Source organism: Rhizophagus irregularis, chromosome 4 (assembly GCF_026210795.1).
Source record: "Rhizophagus irregularis chromosome 4, complete sequence".
NCBI classification, from domain to species: Eukaryota; Fungi; Glomeromycota; class Glomeromycetes; order Glomerales; family Glomeraceae; genus Rhizophagus; species Rhizophagus irregularis.
Genome location: NC_089432.1, coordinates 4046274 through 4068087, shown reverse-complemented (window position 1 = coordinate 4068087; position 21814 = coordinate 4046274). Strand labels below are relative to the sequence as shown.

General features: G+C 23.3%; 3 protein-coding genes across 3 annotated transcripts; 1 reads left to right on the top strand and 2 right to left on the bottom strand.

The window, feature by feature from the left end:
* Positions 1 to 3625: 3625 nt before the first annotated feature.
* On the bottom strand, positions 3626 to 4386 carry OCT59_024202 (uncharacterized protein; the record flags this gene model as incomplete). Its single annotated transcript, XM_066135263.1, has 3 exons — positions 3626 to 4045; positions 4139 to 4292; positions 4376 to 4386. 3 exons carry the CDS (start codon positions 4384 to 4386, stop codon positions 3626 to 3628), a joined length of 585 nt encoding a protein of 194 aa, XP_065991303.1.
* Positions 4387 to 7230: 2844 nt separating this feature from the next.
* Positions 7231 to 8925, bottom strand: OCT59_024201 (uncharacterized protein; the record flags this gene model as incomplete). The annotated part of the gene is made up of 1 exon (XM_025310497.2): positions 7231 to 8925. The coding sequence occupies one exon, from the start codon at positions 8923 to 8925 to the stop codon at positions 7231 to 7233; it is 1695 nt and encodes a 564-aa protein (XP_025181790.2).
* A 9456-nt stretch (positions 8926 to 18381) lies between these two features.
* Positions 18382 to 19506, top strand: OCT59_024200 (uncharacterized protein; the record flags this gene model as incomplete). Its single annotated transcript, XM_066135261.1, has 3 exons — positions 18382 to 18543; positions 18622 to 18733; positions 19166 to 19506. The coding sequence occupies 3 exons, from the start codon at positions 18382 to 18384 to the stop codon at positions 19504 to 19506; spliced, it is 615 nt and encodes a 204-aa protein (XP_065991302.1).
* Between the last annotated feature and the right edge of the window lie 2308 nt (positions 19507 to 21814).

Below are 21814 nucleotides of genomic sequence, written 5' to 3'. Positions count from 1 at the left end.
GAATTATCTACACCACGGAACATTTTTCTTTATCATAATACATAAGATCACATTTACATCTATAAAAAAAAATAAAGGATTAATTTTACATTCACCTCTGGTGAATTTCACCTTGATCTGCAATGCATTAAAATTATTAAAATTTTAAATTTACCCTGGTGAAATTCACCAGGTGATTTCATATTACACAAATGCGTAACGCATATTTTGTTTTTTGCTTTCTTGTAGTATTATTTTCAAAATGACCAGCTTTTACTGGAACTTCTTAAGGTAAGATTTTTTTATTTTCTTATTACTTCGCTAGTTTAATGTTCTTTTTCTCTTATGCTAACTTGTTAACTTGTTTTTCAGAAAACAACAATTTCAAATAACTTCAAGAAGACTCACTTTTATTGCTAGTATTTTTATTTTTCTACCATTCCCTTTGCTTCCACTTTGTTTTTAATTATCCTTTTCATTTATCATTGTCCCTTTCGCTCCTATAACATTTTTCATCACTCCATATCACTTCATATCATTTTTCATTACTCCATATCGCTTTTCATCACTCTATATCGCTCCATATCATTCCATATTGCTCCATATCATTTTTCATCACTCCATATCGCTCAATATCATTTTTCATCACTCTATATTGCTTCATATCGTTTCATATCAGTTTTCATCACTCAATACCGCTTCATATCATTTTTCATCACTCCATATCGCTTCATATCATTTCATATCAGTTTTCATCACTCTATATCACTCCATATCGCTTCATATCAGTTTTCATCACTCCATATCACTTCATATCAGTTTTCATCACTCCATATTGCTCCATATCGCTTTTCATCACTCCATATCACTCCATATCGCTTCATATCGTTCCATATTGGTTTTCATCACTCCATATCGCTTCATATCGGTTTTCATCACTCCATATTGCTTCATATCAGTTTTCATCACTCCATATTGCTCCATATCATTTTTCATCACTCCATATTGCTCCAGGACCCCGGAAAATACTTATATAGGTAAGGTCCCAAAAATATTTTTTATTAGTAGCTCTAAGCATAGGTTTTTACTATGATCGCTAAGAATTGTTGATATCTAACCTTAAAAATTATATAAAAATAAGCAATAACCTAATTAAATTTTTATTATAACATATATAATTTATAAAATATATTTATTAATTAATATATTTTATTAAATCCAATTTTAAATATGTTGTGAAGCTAAACTAAACATAATATACAAGTAGATTAACAATATTCAATTAATAAAGTTAATAAACAGTAAAAGAAAAATTCGAAATTAATACTATTACAAAAAATGTAAATTTCTCCATAAGTATTATACTTACACCCATAAACATTAATATGTAGGTAGTTTCGACCTTGCTGAACAATATTCAATTAATTTAGAAAGTCGATTTTATTTGACCAAAGAGGTGTAATTACGCTCTAAAGTTGTGAACGGAGAAATGAAAAATTCGGAAGGTAGTACCGTTATGAAAAATGCATTTTCACCATAGGTATTGTACCCACACTCATGAAAATTAATATATAAGTAGTTTCGACCTTGCTGAACAACTTTCAATTAATTTAGAAAGTCGATTTCATTTGACTGAAGTGGTGTAATTACGCTCTGAAGTTATAAACGAAAAAGTGAAAAATTTAAAAGTTATTACCGTTAAAAAAAATATGCTTTTCTATATAAATATCATACTTAGCCTTATGAAAATTAAAATACAAGTAGATTTAACTTGCTGAACAAACTTACTTAAGCATAAAAGATAATTTAATATAATCAAAGTGGTGAGTAGTGAAATTATATTTTAAAGTAAAACATATTTATAGTAATTTTATTTAACAAAATAAACATGTATAATATAGTAATTTTATATTAAAAATAATACACTGAGTTTAATAAAAATTAAAAAGATACTATTGACAGAATTAATAAAACATTGAAAAAAAAAAATGAAATTTTATCAAAAAAAATTTTTGTTTATGTATTTATATAAAATTGTGAAATGTAGTACAAAATTAACACTCACTGTTAGTGAAAATAAAATAAAAATTAATTATAAATTCAATATATAATATTTTAAAAAGTTATATAAATATGAAAAATAAGCAACTAAAAACTCTTAGTATTTTAAAATAATACCAAAAATATGCAATTTAATTATCTTACATAGTATAAAATTTTCTTAAAATTAAGCATTATAAAATTCTTACATCATAAAACTTTTCTATGTTGGCTAAGCACCTTGGTACCTTACATATATAAGCATTTTCTGGGGTCCTATTGCTCCATATCATTTTTCATCACTCCATATCGCTCCATATCGTTTTTCATCACTCTATATTGCTTCATATTGTTTTTCATCACGCCATATCGCTTCATATCGTTCCATATTGGTTTTCATCACTCCATATCGCTCCATATCATTTTTCATTACTCCATATCGCTCCATATCGCTCCATATCGTTTTTCATCACTCTATATCACTTCATATTGTTTTCATCACTCTATATCGCTTCATATCGTTTCATATCAGTTTTCATCACTCCATATTGCTCCATATCGTTTTTCATCACTCCATTTCGTTTTGCAACATTCCACATTATTTTTCATCATCTCAATTCACTTTGTATTGTTTCATTTTGTTTTACATCATCCCATTTCTGTTTTCATCAACCTATTTCACTTTCATTTCATTTTTCATTATTATAAAGGATTATATATTATGCATTACTATAGGTTTTAAATTAATGAAAAATCTGGATTAAATGGTTAGTGGATGGGTGTAATAGTTTAATTGAAGTTATGTTAATTTAAAAAGAAACTTTTTGTCAATAAAACTTTAAAAATTTATGCTTAAATGGTCAATAGAAAAAACTTTTTTTTATATGTTTATTCAAACACAAAAAAAATTTGATGCAATGAATTTTACTAAATTTTAATATAATAACTAGCCAGTATTTTTTTTGTTTCAGTACCCACCACAGAACACGGAACTGATGGGGACAAATTCGAGCGTATTAATTAATAGCATCACGGGATCAACAATCAGGGATTGGAGCATATTATTTTTTAATATTAAAATAATTAAAGATCATAAATTTTAGAAATGTAAGAATGCATTTGTTTAAACGAGATTATCATAAATGTTGTAAATCATCATTAGAATAATGAAGAAAAATAAATTGTTTCATTTGGTGTATTGTTTTAATTTTATTTATTATTTAAAAAAAAATACAATAAATTAAAAATTAATGTGAAAAATTTTATATATTTAATAAAGGAAAATAAGTTTTATGCAATCTCTGATACTTTTTTTGTTTATTATTGACTTTTTTATGCTCAGCAATTATATGGTTAAAAAAATATATATATATATATTTTTAAAAAAGAATAAGAAAATAAATTTTATTATTTAAGTTTCACTAGAGGTTTCGTTTTGGGTCATGGTTGGAAGGGGGTTTTTTTGTAATGCGGATGCTAGTGATTGGCTTCGAGTCTTCCTGGTGGAAGATAGTTGTGAAAGTGTAACACGACCTCTTTTTAAACGTGGTGTAGATCCTCTTGGTGTACGAGGTGTGTTCCTTGAACTTGTTGACTCTTGGTTCAACTATGGTAGATTAATGGATTGAGCAGATGTATTAGGTCGGTTGCTAGAAATTAGTGATATATCATCTAATTTCAAGATATGTTTCCCAGGTATAGACTCTTCAGTTGTGCTGGTATCTATGATGGATTCTTGATAATAGAGTAGGCCTGATAAAATTGCCATTGTAGATCTCATGGTTTGATTGATAGAATTAGTTTTATTGGCCAAATAATTAATATTTGAATTATGTCTCATCTCTAACCAAAAATCCTTTGGTTCTCTATTTCCAAGATTTTCTTCCACGTGAAAGTCAAGAACAGATTCGTCACCTACATTTTTAACAGTTTGAGTGGTCAAACCTGTCATCATTATGTTTATGCCTACAGCTGGCATCATATCAAAATCAAGACTTGGCATAGGTTTAATGGATGTAGCATTGACCTATTAATTCAATTTTTTCAAAATTAATAATTTGATACTAATTTTTATTTTATTTTAATTTTTGTTTTTTGAACTAAAAATAAGTAACATTACCGTGTACCATCCATTGCAGGCAATAAATTTACCTCTCAAGTAAATTATCTGGCCATTTTCAAATTCTTCGATTTGTGTATCAATTTCTTTATCCAATGGAACAAACGCTTTAATTTTTAGATATATGATTTTGGTTGGGTCTTCATCACTCAGTCTGGATATTCCAGTTATTTCTTTATACTATATTCCTTTGTCGACCTCTGGGTTGAATCGTGAATATAGCATATCGTACTCAACTTTGCTGGCATTAGGGATATAGGAGGTAGAAAAGATATTGTAATTTTTTTTTTTTTTTAAGAATAAAACTGTATATTTGAAAAATATAAATATACGTTTTTTTTTTAAGTAAAAAAAATATCAGAGTATTTATATACAAATATTAAATAGATGAAATGATAATCGGGTTTTAATCTGAAGAAAAAAAAATGCAAAGTGTATGAATTTACGACATGAAATATTTTTATTTTTATTTTAATTACATGAAATTTTTTTTTATTTAAAAAAATTAAAAAAAAAGACTTAAAAAAAATGTTTCAATTAAAATATAAGGAATTCTTTTATTAAAGTTTTTAAAAAAAATATGATAAAGAGTGGATTCTTTTTAATAATCATTCTTGCACTCCAGAATAAAGATTCGTTTTTTTTAAAAAAAATTTATTTGATTTGATTAACTAAAGATCTATTTTTTTTTTTCGATAATAAAATAAAGGAGTCTGATCGCCGCAAAAAAACCTATTTTAGGATTTTTTTTTTTAGAAGCACGAGTAATTTATGTAATATTGTAATTATTTAAGCCACATCATCCGAATCTTTCCTTTTTTTATATAGATAATATATAAAAATGAAAATTTCAAAGTTTACACGGGGTGTTTGTACACGGGTCATATAAATATAATTTTTAATAGACTAATTTTTTGTTTTTTAATTTGAAATTGAATGCTACTGACATTATACTCTTTTACTTTTTATTCTTATTATATTACAGATAAATATATGTATTTTCACCTGCTCTGCAAGTTTACTTAAGGCATTAAAGAAGGTTTTGAATGCCGTTTTTAATATACTAATATGACCCGTGTTTAAACACCCCGTGTACAAATAGAAATTGCCTATAAAAATTTATATTATATCGTAAACAACTTATATATTTGGAAATAATTTATATTTTGATTAATGTAATATTTTGTATTATATGTAATTATTTATTTATTTATTTATACCTTTATGGAAATTAGAACAGTCAAATAAAAGTCACGAAAAAAAAAATTGTTTTTATACCAGTTTTTTTACATGAATTTATTCGATTTATTTATTTATGTAAATGTAAAAATTATGAAATTATGAAATTTGATTGAGTAAATGAGTAAAAAAAAAGAGATAGGAAACAAATAAAGATCAGTTTTTTTTCTTTGATTTAAATTATTTTTTTATGAATAAATAAATTTTATACTGGAAAATATATTGATTGATTGAGTAATGTGTAAAATTTTTATGAAGAAAAAATAATTTTTACGAAATATATTTTTCGTAATAATTTTCGTAATAAGTTAATTTTGAAAAATTTTTATGAAAAAAATAAATTTTATATTGCAGTAATATATGGGTTTATTTATTTTTACATAAATTGACAAATTTTATATTATATAATACAGTATATATTGAGTAATACGTAAAATTTTCTTTATTTTATTTTTTGTAAATATTGCATAATACATTGAGTAATTTTTTATATATGAAGACAATGAAGAAAATTTTTTTGATTTGTTGAATAAATTGATAAATTATATTGGGTATTTGAGTAATTTTTTATATATGAAGACAATGAAGAAAATTTTTTTGATTTGTTGAATAAATTAATAAATTATATTGGGTATAAAATAAAATTTTTTTTTTTGCGTAAGTAAATATTGCGTAATACGTAGAGTAACCCGAAATTTTTTTTTTTTTTTTAAAATGAAAAAAAATGAAGGAAAAAAAATATATATAGCCCATCGGTTCATAAGGAGGGAGGGTGGGCGTTATACTCTTAGATTTAGGATTCATTATTCTTATTATTAAATCTATAATCTAAAATCTAAGATATTAAATTCGCAGGCAAACTTTTCGTGTTGATCACAACCAAAAAAGAGTATACTTTGCAAGTGTTTTGATGATCGTTTGACCGGGAGTCTATGGGGCACATTATTTTAAAAAATATAAAAAAAAATTGTACCACTATATTTCAGAGAGTACGACAGATTACCGAATAGGAAAAGGCTATTGTCTGTTTTTTACTCTACGATAATAAATATCACGTGATATGGTGAATTTCACCTCCAGTGAGCGTTAAAATGATCCAAAAATAAATATATATTACAAAATTTAAATAATGGTCGCTGTCATGATTCTAAAATCTCATTATTTCCATACTTATATCTTAATTTCATTTAAAAGATTTTAGTTTCCACAGAAGTTTAATTTTTAACAATTGACTTTAGCAAACTCAAAAACCTGTGAGTAATTTAGTAAATTTAGTGATCATAATGTATTTAAATACCTTTAAATATTTGCCCGATATACTGATTCTATTTCTTATTATCTCTTTGCTGCTGAGGTTAAAACATAACATAAATTTTAGGCTATAAAAAACCGTTTCCTCAGGGAATGATGAGATTTACACAAAATTTTCAAGTCATACAACTTAAGATACAGTATATGTAAATTTTGCGATTTGTTACAATTTTTTTGCAAAAGAGAAACAACTATACCTTATGTCTAGTAATAATTATAGCTAACATGGAATTACAATATTTATTTATTAAATTTATTATAAATACAATATCTATAATAGATTTATTCCTTAATCGTTATACTGTATGAAAGTCATCACTGAATTCTACGATAAATCAAATGGATTTTATAATATTGCTTGATTAATTTTAGGATTGTTAACAGTTCAATAAAAAACAAGTAATGTCTCAAAATTCTTAATGATTTTTTTAATCGGTTATTATATTCAGATAATATTTTATTTAAATAAATTTATAAATATTACATTGATTGTAAATTCATAATACAGTCACATTTTTGATATTGAATCTAATATATTAAAATTATTGAACATGACTCAATTTTAACTTTTTACAAATATCATTGCACCTATGATTTGCCAAGAACAATTCGTTAATTCCCTTTTTGCCAATATTTGTTCCTCCAAATCTCAAAGGATTAATACAATGTATTGCTGGATCAGTTAATAAGAATTCGTCAGTAACTACTTCAATTCCTTGAAATGTTAATAATTTGTCAGTTATTTCAATTCCTTGAAGATCACAAACCACTAAATATCCTTTAGTGTATTCATATGTGAAGTGAGCAAATGCTTCAAGAGTATGACGAAGTTTTGAAATTACACCAGTATTTGAATTGAATCGTTTATACTCTGCATTAAGTTTTGGTTCTATAGTATAATATCGATTACAAACACGTAAAAGTTTCACCTCGAGAAAATTTACTTTAGAAATATTTTTTTTTTCTGCAATTAAATTAAATTTCGTAGAAAGAAAATGTGCAACCGTAGAAACTTCTACTGCCTCAAGATATCTTTCAAAAGATTTATTTCGCCCAACTTTAAGGTATTCTTTCATTACTATTTCTTTTTCTGGTTTACTCTTGATATCACGAGCAAAGTAAGCATATTTCTCAGCACCCGCAGAAAACGGTTGTGAAGCAATCTTGAAGGTGAAACTTTTATAAGAGAGGTTCGATTTGTTGAAGTATCCTGGATTTTTGAGATCATCCAGAGTTTTAGGAATACAATAATACCACAACAGATTTCCTTTTTGTAATTTAAGATTATCCCAATTGGGTTCATTTGGATTCATATTGAGTTTTCTTTGTTGTAAAGCATATATATCTTTAGAGTTGCTTCCGATCACACTGACTAGTGTAACGGAAGTAGTGATTGATGATGAAACAAATTTAATAAATTTTTCAAATAATTTAATTGAATCATCTTCCATAAGATCAAATACAGGGATTTCGCCAATTATACCACTGAATATTTTAAGCATTTTATCAGTTTCATTTGTAATTTTCCCAAAAAAATAAAGAATACTTTTTGATTTCATCTTTTCTAGTACATTTTCTGCGGTTAGACCATATGGATCACCATTTGGATAATTATCTGTCAAATTTGTAAAATTCCCACCATGTGGTGGATTATCACCAATATGAAGAAGAATCCGAGTGTCATTTTTCCAATTCATTTTTGTTATTGCTGCATTAAGACCTCCAAGAACATCCTCTGGAATATCATTATCTGGTGAACTAGACGGTGTTACATTAAGCATATATTGTACAAATTGGTCATATTGGTCGTTAAAATCGAAAATTTGTAGACGCGAAGATCCATCATTATGATCTCGATAGCCACAAAAACCAACCCAAAGTTCAATGCTTGGATTTGTATGTTTAATATAATTCGTCACTTTAAAGATACAGTCTTTAGCAGCAGCAATATGATACCTCATAGAATCAGTGCAATCTAATACAAAGCAAAGATCAACTTTCATTGAAAGTTTGATGTTATTGAGTATTTCGGAAATAGCCATTTCTCGTAAAAATGTAGTTTTAGTCCTTAATTCATTTTCTTTGTTATTGGAAATTAAATTAATTGACTCATCGGCATAGCGTTTTAGACGTTCTTCATTGAAGTTCAATCTATTTAATTCATTTATAAGCGAGGGAGGAATAGAAGAGGTAGATGAAGTATCAGAACTATAAGTATTTTCGTTTTGAATTATCATTTTAAATCTTGAAAGAAATTAAAAAAAAAAATTATTTTAAATAAAGTCAAAAAAAATGTTGATTTTATTAAGAATTAATGCAGATAAACAATAAAATAGATCTGCAAACCAGTATTAGAGCGTTAACCTATTAAAAATCAGTTAAGTTAATTAATTGGTTAATATTATAAATTCTTTGTTTATTGGTATAACGTTTAAATATCATAAGGTGCAAATAGATTAAAATGAAACTCTCATATAATAAGGTTTTGAATTACCGAATTAATATAAATAATGATCTGAACATTTATGGTATATCATATACCGAAATCCATTCATTCGGATGATCCTCTTTATATCCGAATCCAGATAACGAATAATTTTCTGGATGCATCATCCGTAATGGATAAATCTGGATTAGTCCATCGGATAATCCGTTATCTGTTGTTATACAATAGTATATAGCAAACAATACTCATTTACAGGTTAAAAAAAGTAAAAAAACTCAAAATGCAGGGTCACGTGATATTAACTATCGCAAATGATTGGCAATCATGTGATATATAACCACTCATTTAATGACCCCTAACAATGAAGAGAGTAAAGATAAATTAGGAGGAGGATATTCCTTTGGCATAACTAAGGCTAGGGTATAATCAATTATAGCATAATCTCTTATACTGTATATAGAATCGAACGCGATTTCAATAATATTAATCCGATCCGTGAGTCAACTACAAAAGATGCAAAAATTATGTCAATCAATAGTAACCATAAATAATACTCTTTATGTGAAACACATTCAACACTTAACATATTTTAATACATAATATTTATCCCAAAGTTTCAAATTGTTTGTTTTTTTACAATAATTTTTTCACATAATTTTTTACTTTTATTTGACACCAGATCCTTTGTGGATCATATAATCCATTAAATCCACGTAAATAAGTCAAAATAAAGAATCAAATTTAGTAATTTTATTATAATTGTTGATAATAAATATTGGAAAAAAAATATAAATTACTAAAAATTAAAATATGTTAAATAAATTATATTATTGAGTTATATTAAAATATTTTAAAAAAAAATCGAGTAAAATAAAATAACGATAAATCTATAACTTTAAATTACCTAAATTAATTTTTCAATCTATTAATTTACGTATGTTATGCAATATCTAACACAAAAAGTAATTATTAGAAAATTTTCTAAAAAAAAAAATGGCAGAAATAACAAAATAAATAAACTCATATACTCATAATTATACAATAGTATCTCTCTTATCACCACTATTTGATCTCATAAAATTATTTTTCATTTCTATTATTTAAATAATCCATCAATTTTTTAGAGAAATATGCAATAAACAATTTAACAATTCCAAATGTCTAGCACATCACTTCTAAATAGGTTAAAAAGCAACTTCTATTATGAAAACTTCATCGGGATTCCTATTTTCTTCAGTATCATTTTATGGATAGATCATTATTTGTGATTTTACTGATTTATTGTGTATCTTAAAAAATGTTGTGATTTAAACTTTTATAAGTATATAGTTTGAAATAAAACATACCCTTTAAATAAGTCTATTTATCCAAATATATATTAATTTGATCGGACACATGATCGGCATGAAATTTGAAAACCACAATAATAATAATCAAATACGGATAACGGATAAATTCCGTGATGGATTATCTACGGCTATCCAGATCGCATCTCTAATACCATTATAAAACCCATAACTGATGTAACTTATCATATTATAATTATATCACTTTGTGTCATTATTGCTCTTCCTGAACTCATAAAAATCGATCGTCCTCTAGTATATCTGATATTATCGTTAACAAGTATTAGTTATTTATTATGCTATTCATAAACAAATGAGACATTTGTAATTATATGTTATATTCTTATAAATATTCAATGAAGAAACGCGCATATCTACTAAAAAAAATAATAAAAAAAAGGGGTATCATTCGAATACGAAGAAAAGAGATTAGAAAAAATTGTTATTGACTGCGTACAAAATAATATAATTTCCTTTTATACAAAAAAATTAGTTAAATATTGATGTAATTTAATTGATATTTATACATCTGATATTAAAATTTTATACGTGAATTTGATTTGCAATTGTCATATGCTTTAGATTGCTTGTCAAGATTTTCAAGAAAGAAAAACAATTCCCATTTACAAAAAGAAATAAATATATTTATCAGTAATTTGATTGTCGGTATAATATACCTGTATAATTGTCGTTGTCGGTGAGTTGAATGAGATCTTATAAAATTTATGTTGGATATATAGAGTTACAGACATTTCATAGACTCTATAAAAAATATAACTACAAAATTTATAATCACATGTTAAATTATTAGATTTGTGCATTATAAATACACAATCGTAATAAATAAAATAAAATAAAATAAAATTTAATCATGGTATGTTAAAAAATCTAGGAATGAATTTCCTTTTTAGCTAGAATTTTTTTTTTTAAAAAAAAAAATAATAATTTTGCATAGTATTTTGTTATTTTATTGGTAATAATTCGCATGATCTCTATTACGTTCGCTAATTTTAAAAAAATTTTATTGATTAAGAAAATTAAAAAATTTATTCGATGACACACAACGAAAGTGACGCTAAATTGCAATTTTATTCTATTGAATCAATGTTTTAATTCATGTTCGAATTTATGCAACGACCTAGTGATTAAGAGACAATTTCTTAGAATTACTTTTAGACTTGTTATTAGAGTTCGGAATAACCCTTTTGCTAGTCTTGTGGGCAATAGCTTGATTTATATTTTGTAAATTTTGAAGCTGATCGTCTATATTTCCTTTATCCTCCAAATATTTCTTTTGTTCAACAAATTCAATTGTATTCTTAACAATCATCTGTGAAATAACAAAAATTATTAGATCTAAGCGATTGTAAACTACAAGTGCTTATACAATAGTACATACCTTCGCTTTCTATGCCAACACAATTATAGGAAAAAAGCACTCTGGTAGCTAATTGTATTTCTCTTAGAATTTCATAAAGTTACACTCCCGCATCCTTTAACAGGTTAAGTCAATAAGTCAATATAGTTTCTTTTTAACTTTTTAAATTATACTTTCCGAAATGGTGTGACTGAAAATTAAAAGAAAAAAAAGTAATAATATTTTATTAAGTTTCATAAAGCAAGGTTATTAAATTGTATGACTGGTCAGAACAAAAGTTAATTGTCATAAAAAATTATCCTGGTAAAAATAAATTTATTAAATCGAGTGATTTTGGCAAGTCACGTCTATAATATTATAAACTAATTAATTAACAAATTCTATCTATCTTATAAGTCACGAATATTTGGCTAAATAATTTGTTAATAAATTTTTCAAGTCTCCAAATCTGAAACTTACAAAAATAAGGATACTATATCTATTAATCTATAAAGAATAAAGAAAAACTATTTAGTGTATCCGATTTTTTACCATTTGATCCGTGCGTTTTCTCAGGACCAGATGGCAGATTATCCATTGTTTTACTTTTTTATGGTACGATTACAGAACCGAATTCAATATGGAATATTTTCGTCAATTTTTCAACTCAATATTACCGCAATAGTTGCTTGCAACTAAATATGAAATAATATGAAATGCTGTAAAAAAGACTAACTCTTGACTATAAAATTCGACTTATAGTTAAGGACTGAATAAATTTGCTTTAATTCTACTTTATCTGATGATACACTTTTTTAAGATTTTTGATTAAGTAAAAACTGATCAACTAATATATCCCAAAACGTAAGATGGAGATATATTATATTTCTTATTGAAATTTTCCGTTATAGAAAATTAAGATTAAAGATAGTAATTGAAATTTTTTATTTTAACAGAATATCAGAATAAGTTTCGTATTGGTTTACGTAATACTCTACACTCTACAATGATAAATATGCTACAAATCAAAAATGTATAAGGATCTTTACCTTGTATTTTTCTGAAAAGTACATGAACAAGTTTCGACAGTATCGTAATGGTTTATGTAATACTCTAACCAATATGCAGTGCATAAAGATAGCCACAAATAATGGGGGCATGATTTGTTGATCCTGAAATACATCATCACATGAATTTGTGTCAAAATGATCGGCAATTAGGAATGCGGCTCAACTCACTATTATATGGATAAAATTAGACTTTTTAATCAGAACGGGTCATTCTTTCCAAATTTGTAAAATAATAATGATATGATCCACATTCTGCATGCATAAAATTCTACAATAAGAAATTAATGATTTTAAGGGAGTTTCAACATCTTTTTCTTCTCATCATATCAGTTTGCATTTAGATTCGATCATGAATTTTAATAAACTTTGTTTAAAGAAAAAAAAAAGAAAAGAAATGGCTGATAGTAATGATGAAGGTAAAAAGCATGTAGCATGAACATGAATTCAGTTTAACACAAATTAGAATTATCCTAATAAATTTACAATATAATAATACTAGTTTTAAATACTATTAATGATTCTAAAGGTAAATATAAATAATTTAATAATTTTAAACTATTAAAGTATTTATAAATAAAAAAATGGTTTTGAATAATTTGACTTGAAAATGTAAATTAATTCATTATAACCAACTATTATATTCATTTAAATTGCTTATAGCTTGTAAGTTATAAGTTATTTAATTCAATCATTTTAACTAATAACTTATTAAAAACATATTTAATAACTAATAATACTATTAGTTTGTAAGTTATATTTATTGCGCATTAAATGTTACTTACTGTAATTCAAATTAACTAAATTCTTTATTTAAAAATTATTTGATCATATACCTATCTAAGTTGGTAAGTTATTAGTTATTAATTCTTATATTTTAATAATTCAAACTAACTAACCTCTTGATTTAAATAATTAGATTGTAAGTTTATAGGTTATTAAATTCATGTATTTATATAATTTTTATACTTAACTGACTATTTTACCTAAAATTATTTAATAACTAAATAATTAAATAACGCTATAGGGTGTAAGTTATTATATTTTATATAAATCTATACGATTCTGCTATTAAATTCTTTATTTCTAAAATTTTTATTTAAAAAAAAAATATTTATAATATGTAATATAACAGTTGGTAAGTTATTCAAATTCTGTTATATTTTATGTGATACTTAAACTAACTAAATTATTCATTTAAAAAATTATTTAATAATATGTAATATACTAGATGGTAAGTTATTCAATTATATTATATTTTTGTGTGATATTTAGGGCTCACCAATTTAAAAGTTCGTTTAACATCATAAATTTAAGATGGGGTGGAGGAGAAATAATCAACAGTAAAAATCGAACATTTATAATAAAAATTTGGGAAAAGTTGAAAGAAACTGAGATTTTGTCATATGGCAATGTCTTAGTGTCATGTGACGCTATGTTTTTTACTGTTTATTATTTCATGATTTTTGCCAAAATTGGGGATCATGTTAAACGAACTTTTAAATTGGTGATCCCTTACTTATAATTTAAACTAACTAAATTCTTTATCTAAAAAAAATATTTAATAATATGTAATATACTAGTTAGTAAGTTATTCAATTCTATCATATTTTATGTGACATGACTGACATCTTATAATTAAACTAACTAAATTCTTATTTAAAAAATATTTTAGGGAGTAAGCTATAAGTTATTCAATTCTACTACATTTATGTGATATTTACTTATTATACTTATTATCTTATTATTTAAATTGATTAAATTCCTTACTTATATTATACTAGATAGTAAGTTATTCAATACTATTATATTTTTTGTGATATTTACTTATAATTTAAACTAACTAAATTCTTTATTTAATAAATATTTAATAATATGTTATATAGTTAGTAAGTTATTAAGTTATTCGATTCTATTATATTTATGTAATATTTACTTATAATTTAAACTAACTAAATTCTTATTTCAAAAAATATTTAGATTGTAAGCTATAAGTTATTCAACTATACTATATATTTATATAATATACTAAATTCTTTATTTAAAAAAATATTTAGATTGTAAGCTATAAGTTATTCAATTATATTATATTTTATGATGATATTTACTTATAATTTAAATTAACCAAATTCTTTATTTAAAAACATGCCATTTAATAATATATAATATAGACGGTAAGTTATTCGATTCTATTATATTTATGTAACATTTACTTATAATTTAAATTAACTAAATTCTTTACTTAAAAAAAAAATTTTAGGGAGTAAGTTATAAGTTATTCAATTATATTATTTTTATGTGATATTTACTCATAAATTAAACTAACCAAATTCTTTATTTAAAAAAATATTTTAGGGAGTAAGTTATAAGTTATTCAATTCTATTATATATCTTATGGAATATTTACTTTATAATTTAAACTAACTAAATTCTTTATTTAAAAAATATGTAATATAGATGGTAAATTATTCAATTTTATTATATTTTATGTGATATTATTTACTTATAATTTAATTTAAACTAACCAACTTCTTTATTTAAACATATTTAGATTGTAAGTTACAAGTTATTCAACTCTATTATTATATTATATGTAATATTTACTTATAATTTAAATTAACTAAATTCTTTATTTAAAAAAATATTTTAGGGAGTAAGTTATAAGTTATTCAGTATCATTATATTTTATGTGTTATTATTTACTTATAATTTAAATTAATTAAATTCTTTTTTTTAAAAAAAAATATTTAATAATATGTAATATAGATAGTGAGTTATTTAATTTCATTATATTTTATATATGTGATATTAACTTATAATTTAAACTAACTAAATTCTTTTATTCAAAAAAATATTTAGATTGTAAGCCATAAGTTATTCAATTCTATTACATTTTATGTGATATTTATTACTTATAATTAAACTAACTAAATTCTTTATTTAAAAAATATTTAGATTGTAAGCTATAAGTTATTTGATTCCATTATATTTTACAATAATATTTACGTATAATTTAAAATAACAATCCTTTTATTTAAAAATATATTTAATAATATGTAATGTAGTTAGTAAGTGATCCAATTTTATTATATTTTATGTTATATTTACTTAAATTTATAATAACTAAATTCTTTATTTTAAAAAATATTTTAGAGAGTGAGTTGTAGTTATTCAATTATATTGTATTTTATGTGATATTATTTACCTACAATTTAAACTAACTAATTTCTTTATTTAAAAAAATATTTAGATTGTAAGTTATAAGTTATTCAATTTTATTATATTTCTTGCTTATATAGCTTAAACTAACCAAATTCTTTATTTAAAAAAATATTTAATAATATGTAATATAGATAGTAAGTTATTCAATTCTATTATATTTTATATGATAGTTAATTTAAACTAGCTAAATTTTTATTTAAAAAATATTTAATAATATGTAATAGATGGTAAGCTATTCAATTCTATTATCATATTTTATGTAATATTTGCTTGTAAAATAAATTATTTAAATTAATTTAAAAAAATATTAATAAAATGTAATAATATAGATGGTAAGTTGTTCAATTTATGTGATATTTACTTATAATTTGAACTAATTAAATTCTTTATTTAAAAAAATATTTAACAATATGTAATATACTAGATGGTAAGTTATTCAATTCTATTATGTTTTAAGTGATATTTACTTATAATTTTAAATTAACCAAATTCTTTATTTAAAAAAATGTTTTAGGAAGTAAGTTATAACTGATAAGTTATTCAATTCCATTATATTTTATGTGATATTTTCTTATAATTTAAACTAACTAAATTCTTTATTTAAAAAATATATTAGGAAGTAAGTTATAAGTATTTAATTCTCTTATATTTTATATGACATTTACTTATAATTAAATTTTTTATTCAAAAAAAATATTAATAATATGTAATATAGTTAGTAAGTTATACAATTCTACTATATTTTGTGATATTTACTTATAATTTAAACTAACTAAATTCTTTATTTTAAAAAATATTTTAGAGAGTAAGTTATATAAGTTATTCAATTATAATAATTATATTATATTATATGTGATAATATTACTTATAATTTAAACTAACTAAATACTTTATCTAAAAAAATATTTAGATTGTAAGTTTACAAGCTATTATATTTTATGTAATATTTACTTATAATTTAAACAAACTAAATTCTTTATTTAAAAAAAATATTTAATAATATGTAATATAGATAGTAAGTTATTCAATTCTACTATATTTTTATATGATATTCACTTATAATTTAAACAAACTAAATTCTTTATTTAAAAAAATATTTAATAATACATAATATAGATAGTAAGTTATTTGATTTTTATTATATTTTAAGTGACATTAACCTACAGTACAATAATTAATAATTAACTAACTAAATTCTTTGTTTAAAAAAAAATATTTAATAATATGTAATAGATGGTAAGTTATTCAATTCAATTATATTTTGAGTGATATTTACTTATAATTTAAACTAACTGAATTCTTTAATTAAATAAAATATTCTAGGGAGTAAGTTATAAGTTATTCAGTCAATTCTATTATATTTTAAGTAATATTTACTTATAATTTAAACTTTCTAAATTCTTTATTTAAAAAATATTTTAGGGAGTAAGTTATAAATTATTCAGTTCTATTATATTTTAAGTGATATTACTTATAATTTAAACTAACTAAATTCTTATTAAAAAAAAATATTTTAGGAAGTAATTTATAAGCTATTCAATTCCTATTATATTTCAATATTTACTGACAATTTGATCTAATAAATTCTTTATTTAAAAAAATATTTAATAATATATAATTTAGTTAGTAAGTTATTCAATTCTTTTATATTTTATGTAATATTTACTTATACTTTAAACTAACTAAATTTTTTATTTAAAAAAATATTTACTAGGGAGTAAGTTATAATTTGTTTAATTCTATTATATTTTATATGATATTTACCTATTAATAAATCTATTATTTAACTAACTAAATTCTTTTTTAAAAAAAATTTTTTTAGGGAGTAAGTTATAAATTATTCAATTCTATTAAGTTTTATGTACTTATAATTTAAACTAACTAAATTCTTTATTTAAAAAAAAATATTTTAGGAAGTAAGTTACAAGTTATTCGATTTTATTATGTTTTAAACTAATCAAATTCTTATTTTAAAAAAAAAATATTTAATAATACTTATGTAATGTAGATGGTAAGTTATTCAATATTATTATATTCTATGTAATATTCATTATAATAGTAATTACAATTTAATTAAACTAACTTAATTTTACTAAATATTAAATTTGTATTTAAATTTTAGTGTAAGTATTAAAATTTTGATTTTGAATTTAATATGAACTGAACTTTGTTATAAATCAATTATTATTTGAAATTTTAGAAATAGTGGAAATGAATTACTAGATCAATTTATACTTAAAGAAACTCAAGAATTGATGTGGATTCCTTATGATAAATTTAAAAATATTAAATATCTTGATAAAGGGGGATTTGGTACTATATATGAAGCTATTTGGTCTGATAAAAATATGAAAGTAGTTCTCAAATGTCTCAACAATTTAAATGACTCTGAAAATTTCAATGAATTTTTAGATGAAGTATGACTAATATTATTTCTTTGCCTTTTTAACTTTAATTAGTATAATTTATTTACTTAATTTTTATTTAATTTGTAGTGGAAAAATCATTATAAATGTATAGGATCAAAAATAATTGTTCATTTATATGGATTTACAAAAAATCCAAAAACTTCAAATTATACAGTAGTAATGGATTATGCAGATAAAGGTAATTTAAGAAAATGTTTAACAAATATAATTACAAATGATTGGAGATCAAAGTTGCATAAATTATTTATGATTATTGCTGGACTTCACAAAATGCATGAACAAAATCTTATTCATTGTGATTTTCATGATGGTAATATTTTGATTAATAAGGATGAAATTTGGATTAGTGATTTAGGATTAAGTAGACCTGTAAAATCTTTTTTTAAAGATGATGAAATTTATGGTGTTATGCCATTTATAGCACCTGAAATTTTAAGAGGTAAACCTTATACTCCAGCTAGTGATATATATAGTTTTTCTATGATTATGTGGGAATTTACATCTGGGATTTCACCATTTAATGATAGAGCATATGATGTTCAACTTAGTATAAGTATTTGTGAAGGTGAACGTCCTGAAATTATTGAAAATACTCCACAATGCTATATAGATTTAATGAAAAAATGTTGGGATGGAGATCTATTAAAAAGACCATCTACATCAGAAGTTTTAAATGTAATTAAAAGATGGATTTATCTTCCTTCTGAAATGGAAATTAAAAATATTAGTGAAGAGTTAAAAAGTAACATTATGGAATTTATCAATGCGCCAATTGGATATATTAAACCTACTATGACTGAATCTCATCCACAAGCATATCATACAAGTCGTTTGTTTAATTTTACCAGTAAAAAATTAAATGAAATTTTAGAAAGTGAATGTTCAGATTTTACAAATGAAAAATCAAATAAAATTCTAAAAAGTGAAAGTTTGGATGATTGTATAGTATAAAGTCATTAGGTATGTACCAAAAAGAGAAATACTTTCATACAATTAATTTCATATTAATTAATTTTATTCCTTAAATTAGGATATAAATTAATGCAAATGAAAGTAAATTTTTTTTTTTAAAGATTTACAGAAATTGTTTCTTTTTAATTTTTATTTAAAATACCGTGGTTAAAGTAGTAAAATGTTTTACAAATTCCTTTTTCTTTTTTTTTTATTTAGAATTATTTAAACACTAAGACGAGGTAGTAAAATGGGTTACAAATTTCCTAGTTTGTAATTTAATAATCCTTTTTATTTAAACACTAGGGTTAGAGTAGTAAAATGATTTTACAGGTTTCTTAGTTTGTAATTTAAATAATTCTTTTTTTTTTTATAACTTACTATCTAAATTATTAAATAAATTATCAGTGTGACATTATTCACAAATATTGTTGAAACTGTGACTAAAAAATTTTCATATGGTGCAGGAAGTCTATACTCGACAATGATTCAAAAATGTTTCAATTTTCTGGTTCGTCACGTGAGTAACAATTAGCCAATAAAAACTCACTATTTGGTAAGAAAAGCAAAAATAATCAAACATTATTATTATTTAGTATAATAAAGTCTCATTTTGTTAAAGTAAACCTCAAGAAGTTAACTTTTTTTTGAAACGATATTCAAATAAATTAGCTCGAGCCCAGCTTGGCTCAAGTCAAAATTTTTATAACTCGGCTCAGCTCACTTGATTTGAGCCAATTATCATGGCTTCAAACCGAGCCATAAAAATTTGTGGCCTGGCTCAGATTGGCTCTGCATAATTTTCTGAGCTGAGCTCGAGCCATATCCTGATTCGGCTCAAGCCGGCTCATGCGGAGCTTTACATAAATGTAGTTTTGGCTTATTATTTTAAATATGAGTTTATAAAAAAGTTATAGCGAAGAGAAAGTGGAAATCGGAAATCGTTTTTTTGGCTTACTATCCGAAATCATATGTAACCGGCATGTATAACTGGCAAATAAATCCGGCTACCAATTTTTCAGGTGGCGATGTCAGGACTGTCAGGTGGCGATGCTAGGGTCGTTTATAAATGACTAGTTCATTTTTTAACCAATTTTATTAACACAGGAAGTTACGTATATATTATTAATAATATTCATCATCATCAGGAAATTTTTTTATATGTAAAACATATGCAATATTTTTGCATGAAAAAACTGATTTGCACACCCTAAAAATGCACATTAATTGCATATTTAATATATATAATGTATTTTCCACAATATATTGTAGAAAAATTTGTTAATTTTTATATAAATTTGTACAAAGAATTATACATATAATATTGTTAATTATATTGCATAAATTTCGAGAAATATAACTATTTGTGAAATATTGAATACCCTGAAAATTTTGTGATGATTTTTCAAATAATGCTTATCCATTTATTTAAAATAATTATTGTGCTGCTCTGTTATTTCTAAAATAAAATGATAAATCTTATAAGAAATGTGATTTATTAAATTGCTTTATTTTTTGTAATTTGATACAAGTACTTAGTTTCAATATTTACTTCACTTAATAATAAACATAGTAATATTTTTATAATAAAGCCAATATAAATTTTTAAATCAGTCCTGATCTCCTGATTTAGAAACACAAAGATGGGCTTATTATTAGCATGGGCTGTGTTTATCATACAAATTTTACAAACAAATATGAAAAGAAAATGTGGCCATCTCTGATGCTGATGTGGCTTTTAATGTGACTTTGCAATTTATTATGACACAGCCCTCTGTAATAATAAGGCATTTTACATATAAATACAACTTGTTTATTTGCTGTTTCATAATTTATCTCCCTTCCCTTTACCATATTCTTTCCTTCTGCATTTAAAGAATGAAAAAGTCTCCCTTATCATTTGGCTAAGATGATTTGGAAAAATCAAAGACCATATCATGCTTAAAAATTTTTTTTTGATTCCCATCCTAAAATTCCTGATAGCTTTATAAAAATTATATATAACAATTAGAACTTCTTGATAGAAAAATTTAAATTTACAAATTTATAAAACTGAATTTACAGTTTACGTGAATGTTTACCCTTATACTTTTTAAATAATCTTAAAAATTAAAAGAGGTGATGCTAAATATTAGAAAATGGAAAACTGCTATAAAGTCCAAAATACATGATTTCTTACTAATGAATATACGCCTGAATGCTAATGAGGAAGAAATTGCATTTTGGGTTAGCATTATTTTGTGACTAAAAGAATATAAGTAATACCGAGCATTCTTTTTAAGATTGAATAAAATCATTCGATATTCAA